The following is a 13,700-nucleotide window of genomic DNA, read 5'->3' as shown; positions in this document are numbered from 1 at the left end:
AGGCCAGCCTGGTCTACAAAGTGAGTCTAGGACAGCCAAGGCCAAACAAAAAGACTCTGTCTCGAAAAACCAAAAAAAAAAAAAAAAAAAAAAAAAAAAAAAAAAAAGAATTACGAACAGATCTGGGGAGCTGGAGAGATGGCTCAGAGGTTAAAAGCCACCTGCTCTTCCAAACGTCCTGAGTTCCATTCCCAGCACCCACATGGTGGCTCACAAACATCTATCATGAGATCTATTGTCCTCTTCTGGCCTGCAGGTGTACATGCAGGAAAAACACTATATATGTATAAATAAATAAATCTTTAAAAAAGAAGAACAGAGCCAGAGGCTGGGTGTGGATGGATCTCTGTGAGTTCAAAGCCAGCCTGCTCTGCATAGGGAGACCCCGAATATAAAAGGGGGTTAAGAAACAGGCAGAGGCTGAAGATGTGGCTCAGTAGTTAAAAGCACTGGCTGCTTGTCAGAGAGCAACAGGGAACAAATGGCATAGGGTGAAGGCAGTGGACTTATGACACACAAAAATCCTCTTTGACATGATGCCCAGCAACAGCTGCCAGTCCTTTAAGGAAGCAGTGCCCCCGTCAGGACTCCAGTGCTTTTAGTACCTTTCTCTTCTGAGCAGTGAGCTCTCCCTCAGTTGTTTCTGATTTCTTGGATCTTTTCTTGGACTTTTTCTTAGATTTTTTTGGAGTACTAATTCTAGTGAATTTCATTCTGGAAAAAAAAAGTGACACATAAATATTTTCGTAATAATGCACAAGGATCTTAAATATAAAAACAAACCAGTTAATATTCCAATTTAAACAAAAGAAAAAACAATTCTCATCAGTTTGATTCAACAGTAAGTTAAATTTTTTAAAATTTCTGGTGCTTGGGACTCCAAGCACCCCAGGTCCTGTATATGCTCAGCAGTCACTCTACTACAAAGCTACCCCGCCAGCTCCATGCTTTATCACTTATTACTTTATTTAGTGTTGTTTTAAATGAAAATCCCTAACTTCCTATTTTACCAATAAAGTCTCAGGAGCCAGATGCTGGGGTGAAAACCTGCTAGCTCAGAGAGGCAGGGAACGTTACCAGCTGAGCCTCCTCCCCACCTCACAATGGAAAAGGCCCAAAAGGCTCACTAGCTCAGCTGACAGCTCAGAAGAAAAAGGCCAAAAAACCAGAGGCAGAAGGCTTGCTAGCTCAAAAGCCAAAGGCCAAGGAGCTGAGGAGCTGAAGGTCCTGGAGAGCTGAAGAGCTAAAAGCCAAAGCCTTCTACTTCTACACACTATCTGAAATACCCCTCAACTCAAAAGTCCCCCTACTCTTTAATTCCTGTCAGCTGGTTTCTTGCTCCACCTCTTGACCTAGGGATAACTTTATTAAATCCTGTGTGCAGAAAGCTCTCGGGTTAAAGGTGTGTGTTAGTGTTGGGCATGGTGGTACATGTCAGAGGAAGAGGCAAGTGGATTCTGTGAGCTCCAGGCCAGCCAGGTCTACAAAGCGCATCCAGGACAGCCAAGGCTACACAAAGAAACCCTGTCTCAAAAAACCAAATCCAATGAGCCAGGTGTGGTGGTGCACGTCTTTAATCCCAGCACTCGGGAGGCAGAGGTAGGTGGATCACTGTGAGTTTGAGGCCAGCCTGGTCTACAAAGCAAGTCTAGGATAGTTAAGGATACACAGAGAAACCCTGTCTTGGGGGGGTGGAGGACGACAAAAAGCAAATCCAAACAAGAAAAAAAAAAGAGTGTTTGTTTTTTGGGGTTGTGTTTTTTTTTTTTAGTATTTATTTATTTGTAATTATGTACACAGTATTCTGCCTGCATGTATGCCTGCAGGGCAGAAGAGAACATTAGATCACATTACAGATGGCTGTGACCAACCATGTGGTTGCTGGGAACTGAACTTAGGACCTCTGGAAGAGTAGTCAGTGCTCTTAACCTCTGAGCCATCTCTCCAGCCACAACAGTTTTTTACAGTTCACAATCTCAGGGATCACAATGGGATCAAATATCCTGCAATAATTTAGAAATAATAAACATAGCTGGGCAGTAGTGACACTTGCCTTTAATCCCAGCACTCAGGAGGTGAAGGCAGAGGCAGGCGGATCCCTGTGAGTTTGAAGCCTAATTGGTCCACAGAGCAAGTTTCAGGACAGCCAAGGCTAAATGCAGAAACCCTGTCTCAAAAAAACCAAAAAAAGAAAGAATAAAGCCAGGTGTGGTGGCACACGCCTTTAATCCCAGCACTCAGGAGGCAAATGCAGGTGGATTGCTGCCAGCCTGGTCTACAGAGTGAGTTCCAGGACAGCCAAGCCTACACAGAGAAACTCAGTCTCGGAAAACCAAACTAAACCCAACAAAAACAAAACAAACAAACAAACAAAAAGAAAGACTAAAACTAACACATTTTCAGTATCCCTCTCTGCTGCAGAGCTTACTTTTCAATAAAATCTTGCTTGTTTGCAAAAAAATTAAAAATAATAGCCTTACCAGGTGTGATAAACACCATAATTCAAGCAGTTGGGAAACCAGAGGGGTCACTCATGAATTCAAGGCCAGCCTGGTCTATATAGCAAGCTTCAGGCTATCCAAGGGAGACCCTGTCTCAAAAACCAAAGAAAGAGGGACAGTAGAAAAAAGGGAGGAAGGGAGGGAAAGAAGAGAAGAGCCTACCTGCCTAGTATAAGCCTCACTCAGTATAGCAAAACCTGAAACAACAACAAAACAAAACAAAACAAAACAAGCCAAGCGTGGTGGCGCACGCCTTTAATCCCTGCCAAGAGCCGCCCTGTTGAGGGGGCTCACTAGGCATGTGGGCTGTCTAGGAGGTGATCTGGTGTTTGCAAGATCTTATACCATGATGTACCCCGAAACTACTTCCAGCCTCTGACATGCTGTCAGGAGCCATTGATTTGGGAAAATCCAGGAGGCATGAGAGATCTCTGGAGGTGACCCGATATTTGCAAGGTCTGTATCGTGATGTGCCCCAGAATTGCTTCCAACCTCTGACTACCCTGTCAATTGTGCACTGCTGCATCTCTCTGAAATCTGGCATTAGAGCCAGGCATGGTGGCACATGCCTTTAATCCCAGCGCCCAGGGAGGCAGAGGCAGGTGAATCACTGTGAGTCTAAGGCCAGCTTGGTCTACAAAGTGAGTCCAGGACAGCCAGGACTACATTCATGGCCAGCCTGGTCTACAAAGCGAGTCCAGGATAGCCAAGATTACACAGAGAAACCCTGTCTTGAAAAACCAAAAATAAATACATCTGGCATTGGTGTGAATTGTTATTTTCTGGGTACTGACCTCCAGATGCCTCACTAGGATAGCCTACCAGCAGATTTGTGGCTTCAGATAAGCCTCCAACGCAGATGGCACCACGAATCCTGGTATTTCACCATAAATATAGCCAACTTTGTTTAAACTCTATGTGAACCTATGTGGAATGAAGTTACCTAGAGATGTCTGAATTTACTCTGTTTCTTAGAATGAAAGACAGACAAAATTATTGTCCTGAGCTCATAACAAACTAAGAGATAGCTGGATAATGTATAGTCAGGTCCGTCCTAACTGATAAGTTGTATACTCTTGTAAGTTTCTGACCCTATTAACCTTAGACCCTGTCAATCTTTGAAAAGGAGAGAGCGGGAGAACAGAGGAGAAAAAATGAAGCAGCTCAACTTCAGTTGAAGTTAAGATGCCTGACTTCATCTACCTTTTCTCCTGATCCTCTTCTCTTGAATGTATGTGTGTGAGTGGTTTATTTTATATCTCTCTCTTACTTCTTATTTCTCTGTAGATTCGCAAATAAGTTAGCAGACTCAGGGCCATCAGCCTTCTATAGCTAATAAGCCTAAGTTTACACCAACTTATTGGAGATCTCCGTAAAGAGGCCTATCTACAGATCAAAGAGCCTCCTTTTACAACCCCGTGCAATTTCTAGCCAGAAGCCGCTTTTACAGCCTCAGCTATAGGAAAAAAGGTGGTCAGTTTAAGTTCTCCTCAGCTGCGATACAGCCAGTCCCTAGAGAAGAAACCTTGGGCTCTTTTTCCCTTTACTTCCTTTTTCTTCTTTCAATCCTGATCGGTTGCCTGAGCCATCAGCTCTGGCCACCCAAGAGATAAAGTGAACAAGAAGGGCACCCGCAATCCAACCCCAGAGAGAGAAACTACCCTGGACCCTCTCCAGAGCACTAGCCGGGCATTAACAAATCCCTGTACTGGGGAGGCAGAGGCAGGCAGGTTGCTGTGAGTTCAAAGCCGCCAGCCTGGTCTACGAAGTGAGTGAAGGACAGCCAGGGCTACATGGAGAAACCCTGTCTCAAAAAACCAAAAACAAACAAACAAATATAATAAAAACAAAAAAACTTCTGGGGGCTGGAGAGATGGCTCAGAGGTTAAGAGCACTGATGGCTCTTCCTAAAGGACCCAGGTTCATATCCCAGCACCCACACGGCAGCTCACAACTGTCTGTACTCTAAGATCTGACACCCTCACACAGACATACATGCAGGCAAGACACCAATACACATAAAATAAAAATATATTAAAAAAATTAAAAACCCAGTAATTCTGGAAGAAAACTGAACCTCACCCCTGTAATGATCACTGTAACATTAGACAAAGCCAATGCGCAAGAGCACACTCCATGGTATGCTGGTCAGTTTGCCTAAGAACAGCACTCAGCGGGCTGTAGTGCATGTCTTTAATCCCAGCACTCTAGAGGAGAGGGAAGGGGATCTCTGTGAGTTGGAGGCCAGACTCATCTACATAGAGTTCCAGGACAACTAAGTCTACATAGAGAGACACTGTTTTCAAAATAACAACAACAAAACACTCTTATAAACCAGGCATGGTGGTGCATACCTGTAATCCCAGCACTCAGGAGACAGAGGCAAGCAGATCTCTGTGAGTTCTAGGCCAGCCTGATCTACAAATTGAGTCTAGGACAGCCAAGGCTGCACAGAGAAACCCTGTCTCAAAAAACAAAACAAAACAAACAAACAAAACAAAAACTCTAATAATTTATTTTTAATCTCATTTTTGATAAATTCATATTTGAGGACTATTTCTCCAGGATTAACAACTATGACAAATAAGAGTTAGAACTCATTTGAAATATATCTGTAAATCTTCTGCAATAGACTTTAGTTATATTAACCAGGTGTGGTGGTACACACTGGCAATCCCAGCACCTGGCAGACGATTTTAAGTCCTAAACTAAGTAGCAAAAAATAGAATAAATGGGTTGGAGGGATGGATCAGTGGTCAAGTGCACCAGCTGCTCTTCTAGAGGTCATGAGTTCAATTCCCAGCAACCACATGGTAGCTCACCACCATCTACAATGTGATCTGATGCCCTGCAGGTATACATGCAGATAGAGCACTCAGAAATAGATTTAAAAACAAAAAAACAGAACAATTAAAAGTGTGCAGTGGCTCACAATAGAAATCCTAGTACTAAGGATACTGGAGCAGGAGGATTAACACAAGTTTGAAAGCATTTTAGGCCACATACGGACTTCCGGGCAAGAAGACTCTATCTCAAAACAAGCAAGACAAAAGCCAGGTTTGGTGACACTGGTCTGTCATCCTAGCTCCTTGGGAGAGTGTGCAGAGGGATAGCTTGTTTAGGTCTGGCTGAAAATCAAGGCCAGTCTGGGCAACCAAGAAGACTTTTTGTCTCAAAATGAAAAGATGGAGATGTGGCTCAATAGCAGATCACTTACCTACGTATGACGGCCAACCCTCAGGGCTGATACACATGAAAATTAACAATAGGTAAACTGTATTCTAGAAAATAAATGCATTCTACAATGCTTGGAGAATCCCCTTCCCAATTAATAATACATGTAGAATGCTCCAATTTGTGTAGAAAAACAAAACTTAGTCAGGCGTGGCGACGCACACCTTTAATCCCAGCACTCAGGAGGCAGGTGGATGGCTGTGAGTTTGAGGCCAGCCTGGTCCACAAAGTGAGTCTAAGACAGCAGGGCTACACAGAGAAACCCTGTCTTGAAAAACAAGCAAAACAAAACTTTACCTAATGGGGCTCTCCGAATCTGAGGATATTGTTATTAACTCTGCTGTATACAGGATGTGCTTTTCTGACACGCTGGCTGCTTTTGGAGTGGAAGCCTTCACTGGAGTAGTGTCCTGGACATCCTCAGACTCAGTACCTCTGACGGTGACTTTGGCTGGTGTGCAGCTACCTCGTACAGATCTCCTGGTTGGTTTGGGTGTGGAGATGTTCGCAGGCCTGCTTCCAGGCTCGGGATTGGAATGTGTAACCACACCCCTGGCTGGTGTGCTGCCTCTTCTTGATTTATTTCTGTCACACAGAGACATTTTTAGAGAGTCATATGCCATATCCTCACTGTTAAGTAATGTATTGCTTTCGAAAACTTCTGACTTCTGTCTTACACTCCTTCGAGGGCTAGTTTGCTTCTGTTTATCTTTCTTTGGCTTTTTACTTTTCTCCTTAGGAAAACTTGTTTTTTCAGCATGTGCCTGTGAAATGCCTTGATTTGAAACTGTTTGGATATTAGGATTTTCTTTGCTATTTTCAGAACTGTTACCTCCTTCATTTCCAGATTTTTCACTTGGGTCTTTTTGCTTCTCCAAAGGCTTCTTGAGCCCATTTTTTAGTGTTTCCGACGGTGCCTGCCTGAATGCTCTCATGAACTGCTGTCTCTCCTCCATGCTGCACTTGGGGACGGAAGCCCCGGCGCTCCCGGCTTCCAGCACAGCCAGCTCTAGGTGGCCCTCCTGGACCACAACATTCGATTTCCTTTTCTGAACTGTCTGCTCATTCTCTGGGTCAGAGAGACTACTCTCCAGCTCAAGCTGTTTCTGTTTCAAGAAAATGGGGGGTATTCTCCTTTTCTTTTTGGGCGGAGTGGGGTGAACTTGTGCAAGAACAGTAACTGTTTTAAGGTGGGCCTGCGGAGACAGCTCACAGCTCTCACATTCCCCCTCAAAACCACTTTTAACTGCTTCACCAGGCCCTGAAGGAACAGAAGCCAGCACCGCAGGGTCAGGTCGCTCTTCCACATTAGCTGCCTTGTGACTTTTTAAAAATTCCTCATAGGAGACAGTTATTGTCCTCTTGTTTAAATCAGCAATTTTGGTTGCATGAGCCCTGGAGTCTACATGATTTGCAGGGCTCTCATCTTCGTCAGGTAGGGAAGGGTTAGTCTGTTTACTGTCTTTACCGCCTCTCCTAAGCAGACTCGCTTCATCTGCCAACGGTAGACTTTCAGAGAGCTCCATGATCTCGCTGTGCTTCCCTTTTCTCAACTTTTTGCCATCATTTTTTGTAGTGCCATGTTTAGGATTTATCTTCTTGGAATTGTTTTTGGAGACCACAGTATTCGACTGATTTCTGCTATCTTGGATGCTTTCTGCAAGAACCTCCACATGTTTCCTGTAAAGGAAAACAGGAGTAGTGGTTTCCACAAAAGCGCTTAGACCGCATTCCTCCTGACTATCATCCTTACGCATTTCAACTGGAGACTCGTTCTCAATTTTAATATCATTCGGTTGGTGGGATACATTAACTCTCTTTCCTTTCTTCTTAAACTCGGTGCTTGAGAACACTTCCAAAGTCATCTTACAGTCTTTGCCAACAGCCAGTGGGGGAGATGGCTTTACCTTGCACTCCTTTGTTGACTGCAGCTTCTCCTTTGCGGGTGAAGTCTTTCTAAAATAATGCAGAATATTACTGGGTTTTGGTGGAGAGAAAGCCTTGTCTGCAGTCTTCCCTACTGGTGATAAATATTTGGTGATTGTTTCACAGGAAGAGTTGTCATCGTCTTTCCTCCGCTTCTTGCATGGCTAGCAATTTAAAGGGGAAAAACGTTTATTTCAAGTAAAACTGTATGAAGTATGAACTGTAAACACAGATTTAACAGTTTAACTGAACAGAAGAAGGACGGAGGACTACTTACTTGTGTGTCTATGTGTGAGGTGTGTGTGGTGTACGGGGGCACACGCGTAGACACGGATGCACGCAGAGGCTGGAGGAAGATGTCTGGTGTCCTGCCCTATTACTTTCAGCCGTATTCCCTTTAGACAGGCTCTCCCCTTACACCTGGAGCTAAGCTGGTGGACAGCAGGCCCCAGCACCCCTGCCTTTGATTGTCCATAGCCCTGGGGTCACAGGCCTGTTTAATCATACCTGACTTTTGCTAGGGATTTTAACTCAGATCATTATACTTAAAGCGTTCTTACTGACCGAGCCATCTCTCCAACACAGGAAGGCTATTTTAGGTGAAAAAATGACACATTAGAAAGAAAATGCAGCCCTTTAATCCCACCACCTGGGAGGCAGAGACAGACGGATCACTGTGAGTTCAAGGCCAGCCTGGTCTACAAAGCGAGTCCAGGACAGCCAAGGCTACACAGAGAAACCCTGTCTCGAAAAACAAAAACAAACACAAAACAAAAGAAAAAAATGACCTTCAATTTTAAACCTATATTCGAATTGTAATGTTATATCAAGTTGAATATGCAACTGGTATATTTTTCACCACACATAGATACACTATACTTCAATAAAAAGTTTATATTGCCAGATGTGATGGTGCACGCCTTTAATCCCAGCACTCAGGAGGCAGAGGCAGGTGGATCTCTGTAAATTCAAGGACAGCCTGGTCTAGAAAATGAGTCCAGGACAGCCGAGGCTACACACAAAAAAACTGTCTTGAAAAAATCAAAATAAAGCCGGGTGTGGTGGCGCACGCCTTTAATCCTAGCACTCGGGAGGCAGAGGCAGGCGGATCACTGTGAGTTCGAGGCCAGCCTGGTCTACAAAGTGAGTCCAGGACAGCCAGGGATACACAGAGAAACCCTGTCTCAAAAAAAAAAAAAAAAAAAATCAAAATAAAATAAAATAAAAAATAAACAAACAACTTATATTGAAATAAAACTAAACTTATAAGAAAACATAAATTTCTACTGTCCTGTTTATTTTGTTTGCTTTTATTTTGGTTTGAGACAGGATCTTTTTTTTTTTTTTTTAAATGTATACAGCACTCTGCCTACATGTACAGAAGAGGGCATCAGATTACATTATAGATGGTTGTGAGCCACCATGTGGTTGCTGGGGATTGAACTCATGACTCTGGAAGAGCAGTCAGTGCTTTTAACCACTGAGCCATCTCTCCTGCCCAAGGCTGTTCTGAAATTCATTATATGGACCATGCTAAAAAAATACATGGAAGAAAAAAAAAAATACATGGAAGCTAACACAAGATAGGAACCCTACAAATAATCCACTCTGCTTTACTTACTTAGTTAAAAATAAACACACCATTCTAAGTATCTTTAAGAAATAGTTATTTCCTTAAGAAGCCCAGGATGGGCCCAGCATGGTGGCGCACACCTTTAATCCCAGCACTCGGGAAGCAGAGGCAGGTGGATCGCTGTGAGTTCGAGACCAGCCTGGTCTACAAAGTGAGTCTAAGACAGCCAGGACTGTTACACAGAGAAACCCTGTGTTGAAGGGGAAAAAAGAAGGAAAAAAAAGAGCCAGAAGGCTAAAATAGACTCTATCAACTAGAACCACAAGCCGCGGCCTAGCGCCTGCCTACCCATAGCCCTTACTGAACCAAGGTGCTTATGACAGTCATATTTGGTTTTTGGGGTTTTTTTTGGGTGATTTTGTTTGTGGGGGGTGTTTTATGTTTGTTTGAGACAGGGTTTCTCTTGCAGCCCTGGCGGTCCTGAACTCGCTTTGTAGACCAGGCTGGCCTTGAACTCAGAGATCCACCTGCCTCTGCCTCCCGAGTGCTGTGTGAACAGAGATTATAATGAGCACAAGGTGGCTGATGACGACTCAGCAAGGCACTGGGTGCTAGGGAGAGCTCAAAATGGGAAATCACAAACCAGGTGATATTATCAAGAAAAACGTCGTTTTCATTGTTGTGACTAAGGTTAGGGAGGAGAAAGGCATGCACACAACTCTGGATTTAGCCCCTACCATTAAGTACAGCCAGCCATGGTGCACGCCTGCAATCCCAGCACTGAGGAGATGGAAGCAAGAGGATCAGAGACTCAACGTGAACTTGGTGAGTTTGAGGTCAAAGTCATAAGTAGAAAAATTAACCAACTTCCAGAAGTGGACTCCACTCAGACACGAATCAACACATAGATTCAATGCTACTCTCTGTGGCCCTAGAGCTAACAGACTTGATGCACCTTGAATCTGACTAGGGCTCATCCAGCGGGGGGGCTCACTAACAGAGACCCCACTTTTGACTGTACATATATCTTACAAAGGTTTCCTGGGTTTCCCTTTGAGTTCAGGTGATATTAATTGTGAAACATGGAGTAGCACAGGGCAATTTATCTGGTCTTATTTTCTGTGGTCCATATTTGTTTTCTTTTTTTTTTTTAAGTTTTTTATTATTATGCATACAGTGCTCTGCCTGCATGCACACCCGTAGGTCAGAAGAGGGCATCAGATCACATTATAGATGGTTGTGAGCCACCATGCAGTTGCTGGGAATTGAACTCAGAACCTCTGGAAGAGCAGTCAGTGCCCTTAACTGCTGAGCCATCTCTCCAGCCCTATATTTGTTTTCTTTCTTTTTTTTTTTTTTTTTTTTTTTTTGGTTTTTTCGAGATAGGATTTCTCTATGTAGCCTTGGCCTTGGCTGTCCTGGACTCACTTTGTAGACCAGGCTGGCCTCAAACTCACAGAGATGCCCCTGCCTCTGCCTCCCCAGTGCTGGGATTAAAGGCGTGCGCCACCACGCCTGGCCCTATATTTGTTTTCTTGACTATGCGCTCTAAACTTACTAGGTCAGAATTTCTAAGCCTGTTCTTAGAAGGATATTATTTCTCATTTTATTCCGATGTGTATTGTAGCCTTCAAGTATAAACAAAGCTGGGCGTGGTGACTCATCCCTGTAGCCTAGGACTTTGGAAGCCGAGGCAGGAGGACTACAGTGAACACAGGTTGCACAGTGAGGTCCAGGCCAGCCTGGACTACAGGTTGAGAACTCAAACAAGTCTAATAATATAAAGATCCTTAAGCCTGGGCTGGAAATTCACTAAATTAAGCAGATATGTTGTGGTAGTTTGAGTAAGAATGGTCCCCGAGACTCATATACTTGATTTTGTTTATTTTTCCAGACACGGTTTCTTTGTGTAGCTTTGATTATCCTGGAACTCACTCTGTAGACCAGGTTGGCCTCAAACTCACAAATCCGCCTGCCTCCTCTTCCCACAGGCTGTCCTCTGACCTTCACACATATGCTGACCACTGCACAACCAATCAATAAATAAATGTAACAAAATAATGTTTTAAAGAATTTGTAAGCGGTAAGAAAATGATATTCAAGTTAACAAGCAAAAGTAAGAAATAATAGTGGAACAAATTCTGATCATTTAGATAAATGAGGTAAAATACAAGTAAAATTACATATGTTGAAACAACTGAATTAGAAAATAATTTATTATTATCATCTATAAAGCTTTGAAATGGTGTCAGAGGCACCACACAACAGACACGGAAATCAAATCTAAATTCACATACCAGACCGGGCATAGTGGCGCACATCTTCAATCCCAGCACTCAGGAGGCAGAGGCAGATAGATCTGTGAGTTCGAGGCCAGCCTGGTCTACAAATTGAGTCCAGGATAGCCAAAGCTACACAGAGAAACCCTGTGGAGGGTGGGGGGTGGGTAGAAAAAACCCTGTCTGGGGGCGGGGGGCAGGTAGAAAATAACAAAAAAAAAGTAAATTCACATACCAGCCATGACATCTACTGGTATAGAAACCTTAAGCAAATCACTTTTTTTAAAAATGTAACTTAATGAGCTGGGTGTGATGGTGCATGTCTGTGATCCTAGAACAAGCAGGCTGGAGGAAGGTGGGTGGTAGATTTTAAATCAGCCTTCCTGGGCTACACACCAAATAATAATAAATATTCTGTAGTAGAAAAAAAAAGTTACTTAATTCTAAAAATTAAGAGATAGAATTTAAGTGAACACACAGCTCACTTCAAGAGCACCAGAACACATCAGTTAGAATGCTAGCCTGAGATACGGTATATATAAAAAAAAAAAACATAGCAGCTGTTAAGAGGCACAAGGCTGTAATGGTTACAGGAGGATCAGTAGGTCGCAGTCCAGCTTGGCTATTTCTGTATCTAATACCACCCACGTACTTTAAGATCCTAATCACTACTACTGAACGGCATAGAATGTCATTATGGCTGCTTAGTATGGTTTTCTTTCTTTCTCAGAAACCCAGGGCTTCCCACATTTAAGCACTGTGCCCAGGTTGGTGTATTCTCTGAAACATGGTAAATACAAGACACCTAAAGTGCCACAGACACTCCTACCTGGCGTAAGTATCTCACCTGATTCTTTTAAGTCACATTCTAAATGGAATTCCTAGGACAGGTATTTGTACGGACTAGCTGAACTCCAAGCTTTATCTTTTTCGCCGCTCTATGGGACTCCACATCAACACGAACAAAGAACGTGACCCCCGAAATCCTCGATGACACGTTATTCCACGAACGTTTCAGGACCCACCCCCCCCCCACCCCCGGCAATGGTGGTTTTCAAATCCTGCTTTACAGAGAGCCCGAAAATAGCTTACAATCCAAATGTGCGCGTGAGGGCTTACACGACACACCGAGGCAAATGTGTAACTGTGGGTCATCACGTCCCTCCACTCACGCCCCCAGATCAAGCAGGGCTCCACTCACCCCTCAACCCCCGCGCCCCAATTCCCCAACACAGGCAAGGCAGGAACTTGACAGATCGACCCTCCGGCCTCACCTCAATCTCGAAGTCCTCCTCCACCGGAGGGGGAGCTGCGGCCGCCGCCATAGTCAGGACCCCCACCATGATACCTGCCTCCTAAGAACCGCGGCCCCTAGGACCTCCAGCGGTCCGGCCCAGCCTGGCTGGAGCCCATGGAGGCGGCTGGTTCCAGTGGGGAGCAAGCTGAGGACCCCGGGGCTCCGCTCGAGTCCCCGAGCGCCCGAGGGCCGGGACGCCGAGTGCGAGCCTGGGCCCAGGGCGGTCGAGCCAGGCTCCGACAGAGGCGTGGAGAAAGCGCGGGCACGGGCCCCGCGGGGGTGGCCGGACGGTGCACGGTGCCCGCCGGGACGGGCGCTCCAGGCTAAGCGCTCGAGCCTGGGTCGCAGTGGACGCCGCACACCAAAGGCAAGCCGGGCCGTGGGGCTTCGGCGGGAGTTCTTGTCAATTGGGTTTTCGCGCCGTCCCGAGCGCACGGGGCGGAGCCGACGACTGCTTTGGGAGGCTGCGCGGACGGCGAGCCGCGAAGGCCAAAGTACTTCCATTGGCGAAACAGGTCTCCGGAAAAACCCGTTCTGTCTTGGAGTCCTAGTGAAATTTCGGAGATTCTCGCCTCAGTGTTAACAGTTTGACCACTGAGGACGTGATTTGTCTCAAGCTACTTAGGCACATGGTGGCCAAATTAAACATTAGACTTTAGCCATCCTTAAAATGATCTTTTTGGAGACGGGACGTGATGGTGCATGCCTTTAATCCCAGCACTCGGAGAGTCAGAGGCAAGCGGATCTCCGTGAGTTCCAGGCCAGCTTGGTCTACACAGCAAGACTACACAAAGAAACCCTGTCTTGGGAAAAAAAAAAAAATATATATATATATATAATTTTAAGCCAGAAAGTAGTAGTGCATCACTTTAATTCCACTGCCACTTGGG

General features: G+C 44.8%; 1 protein-coding gene across 1 annotated transcript in view; it reads right to left on the bottom strand.

Moving 5' to 3' along the window:
• The window catches only part of ATAD5 (ATPase family AAA domain containing 5), a 46,310-nt gene extending 33,041 nt beyond the window's left edge, over positions 1 to 13,269 (bottom strand). Inside the window, exons 1-3 of the mRNA XM_084750416.1 lie at positions 12,788 to 13,269; positions 6,033 to 7,825; positions 606 to 714 (exon numbers count right to left, since the gene is read on the bottom strand). Coding sequence (XP_084606542.1) covers positions 606 to 714; positions 6,033 to 7,825; positions 12,788 to 12,856 — 1,971 coding nt within the window. The 5' untranslated portion in view covers positions 12,857 to 13,269. The remainder of the gene's footprint in view (positions 1 to 605; positions 715 to 6,032; positions 7,826 to 12,787) is intronic.
• Positions 13,270 to 13,700: the final 431 nt, after the last annotated feature.

Source organism: Acomys minous (genome assembly GCF_964271855.1).
Source record: "Acomys minous genome assembly, chromosome: 12".
NCBI classification, from domain to species: Eukaryota; Metazoa; Chordata; class Mammalia; order Rodentia; family Muridae; genus Acomys; species Acomys minous.
The sequence above is the reverse complement of the archived record's forward strand: the minus strand, read 5'-3'. Positions and strand labels throughout refer to the sequence as shown.